The 2,655-nt window shown below is 37.6% G+C and overlaps 1 protein-coding gene across 1 annotated transcript; it reads right to left on the bottom strand.

Moving 5' to 3' along the window:
- Positions 1–1,007: 1,007 nt before the first annotated feature.
- Positions 1,008–2,173, bottom strand: LOC107597345 (vacuolar ATPase assembly integral membrane protein vma21-like). The gene is made up of 3 exons (XM_016288360.1): positions 1,994–2,173; positions 1,718–1,827; positions 1,008–1,541 (listed from the first exon to the last, which is right to left on the bottom strand). The coding sequence occupies exons 1-3, from the start codon at positions 2,053–2,055 to the stop codon at positions 1,399–1,401; spliced, it is 315 nt and encodes a 104-aa protein (XP_016143846.1). The 5' UTR covers positions 2,056–2,173; the 3' UTR covers positions 1,008–1,398.
- Positions 2,174–2,655: the final 482 nt, after the last annotated feature.

Genomic DNA, 2,655 nt, shown 5'->3' on the forward strand with positions numbered 1-2,655 from the left:
CAGAAGATTTAACTGCTTTCATTGATTCAACGTGACTAATAAACACACAACTACGGCAATATACGAGTTCTTATTATTATAATTTTCATTAAACTAAAGTATATTTATAATGCAATGCCTTTATCACTGCTTAAATACTATGAAATATGTTGCGTGCCTTATTCTGTGTAAGAAGCCACATCATCTCACAGAAGGATTTATTTCAAACACTCGACTGCGTAACTTGTCAGTGAACTACGGCTCTGTGTAGTAAATGCTGCTCCATCTGAAAGCACGTGATGATGATTTCCTGCTGATTACAGAACCGGCTTTTTTAACCAAATGCGCATGACAATCGCATTCGATTAATCGTGCAGCCCTATTCACGTATATGGAATAACCATTTTATAACAGCAATAAGCCCCATGAAGCCGTGGTTTACAGTGAATTTATAACTGTATGATATGATATGATCTCAAAACAGTATTCTAGACTTGTTCTTGTCATAGTCTCAACCAGGGGTTTATTTCTGAATTACAATTTGACTGAAACTACATATACGCATCCCTTCTTTGGCAAACTTTGGCACATTTCTGCATGCAATCATCTTCCTGTGTTGCCTTGGGGTCATGTTCTCTCGTCTAAACTAGGCTGAGAAATGCACTCCATCACTGTCCCTAGCTTAGTCTCAGACTGATTCACTTGTCAAACCTAATTACAGTGAGTTTCCACTTGATAAAAAATGTGCAGCGCTTGAAAGCTGTAGCAACCACTTCTGATTTTCAAGATAGAACATGTATTTAGTCATGCAAAATTATTATATTGAGGTTAAGTGTGAGAGCTTGATTTCACAGTTAACTATTCGAAGAGCGTGTTAAAATAGTTAATTAAATGTCACATGGTTCTGTGTGTTCAAATATTTATGCGAATCATAAAGATATATTAGAGGCATAGAGCAATCTAAATCAATAATCTGATAATTAATTCATTTTATTTTTATTATCCTAAAAAGGGGCACAAACAATGGGCAGATGGAGCGTTGATTTATTTGCTACATAGATCTAAAACACATAATGTCAGCATAAAACTCTGACCCCACTGAAATGGGTCCAAATATGACACTGCGAGAACAATGAACTTTCATGAGAACAGTGCGTCTTCAATGCCGTCCTGTATTAACCCTGCACAAAACCACAGATTAACATCTAACACCTTCTGACACAACCTCCAGCCAGACCAAAGATGACCTCGACCAGAAATCAGGCATCTTCTCTCTGATAGGCTGAGACATTCAGGAGAAAATTAAGCACACACACAGAGAGAGATGGTGTCACTCCATTACGATTCTCTAGTTCAGGAATGAATAAGACAGAGTGTTATGCGTGTTCCCATCTCTCCCTTTAGTTTTTATCGTCTTGCTTAATCCTGTTTTCCCTCTCTCCATTGGCGTGATCCCTCATTCCATGCAACGTAAACGAAGAGAGCCAGAACCACATGGACAGCAAGCACAGCAACGATGGCGGCATAGAAGTAGCTGTCATTGCTGGAGTATCCCAGAGAGGCTGTGAAGAAAAGATGAGAATTAAGCAGAAATCATGAATTACCAAAGCAAATCAGCACCTAAGGACTTAATATACTGACCTGTAGTGTTACACATGGATATTAAATATGATTATTGTTCTTATTATTTTAATGCATAAATAAAAGACTAGTTTATCAGCCTTTGGAAGCAAAATACCTTCAAAGAGAAAAGACTTTGATGCAAAATACAGCCCGATTGGTAAAGTTATCATCAGAAGAGTGAAAAACAATAGCGTCTTGAGTACAGAGACAAGTGAACCTTCATTCCTGAATGAATGCAAGGAAGAAAGAGACGAGGAGAGATTACACAAATGAAAACAGTCGAAATATGAGCTTTAAATTACTATTTCAATTTAAAATTGCCCTTAGTCATTGTAATTTTGGTGTCACGTGTAGTCTGAGCAGAAAAGGCGCATCATATAAAATATCTTACCCTCTGAAACCAGGCGCGGTTGCAGGCATGGAGTCCACAGGTGTCTTATCGTAATTTTGCATTTTTAATTATGAACAAAAAAAAGAAGAAAGATATGGGAACTCAATAGCTCGTAATTCCGTGCTGCGACATATTGACTGATTTGCGCTTCCGGGTTTTTGTCACGTGACAGCGGTTGTGCGAGCGTTTTTGTGCATGTCCTCTAGGGGGCGCCGCAGCACTGCAACGAGCTTCCAGCAGTACAGGACCTGAACTTCTGAAACATCCAGTGTTGCCAACTTAGCCATTTTGTTGCTAAATTTAGCAACTTTTCAGACTACCCTGGCAACTTTTTCTTCCAAAAGCACCTAGCAACATATTTAGCTATTTTTAAAATTAATTTGGCAACTTTTAGCAACTTTTGATAAGTGACTCAAACAATAAAAAGGCACAATTTACCATTTAAATTACACAAAAAGAGGAAACCAAAGATGCTTAGCAGTACACACATCACAGGAATTAAGTTAGCTGCTATTTGCAATTGTTTAATTTAATAGTAATAATAATAATTTCATAATTGAATACTGTTATTGTTCATTTATGGGACACTTTGTTAGTAGCTTGTACCTGCGATTGTTGATGAGTTAGTTACTAACTCATCAACAATCGCAGGCTGTTTTTCC

This window comes from Sinocyclocheilus grahami, unplaced genomic scaffold (genome assembly GCF_001515645.1).
Source record: "Sinocyclocheilus grahami isolate Dianchi unplaced genomic scaffold, SAMN03320097.WGS_v1.1 scaffold230.1, whole genome shotgun sequence".
Classification (NCBI taxonomy): Eukaryota; Metazoa; Chordata; class Actinopteri; order Cypriniformes; family Cyprinidae; genus Sinocyclocheilus; species Sinocyclocheilus grahami.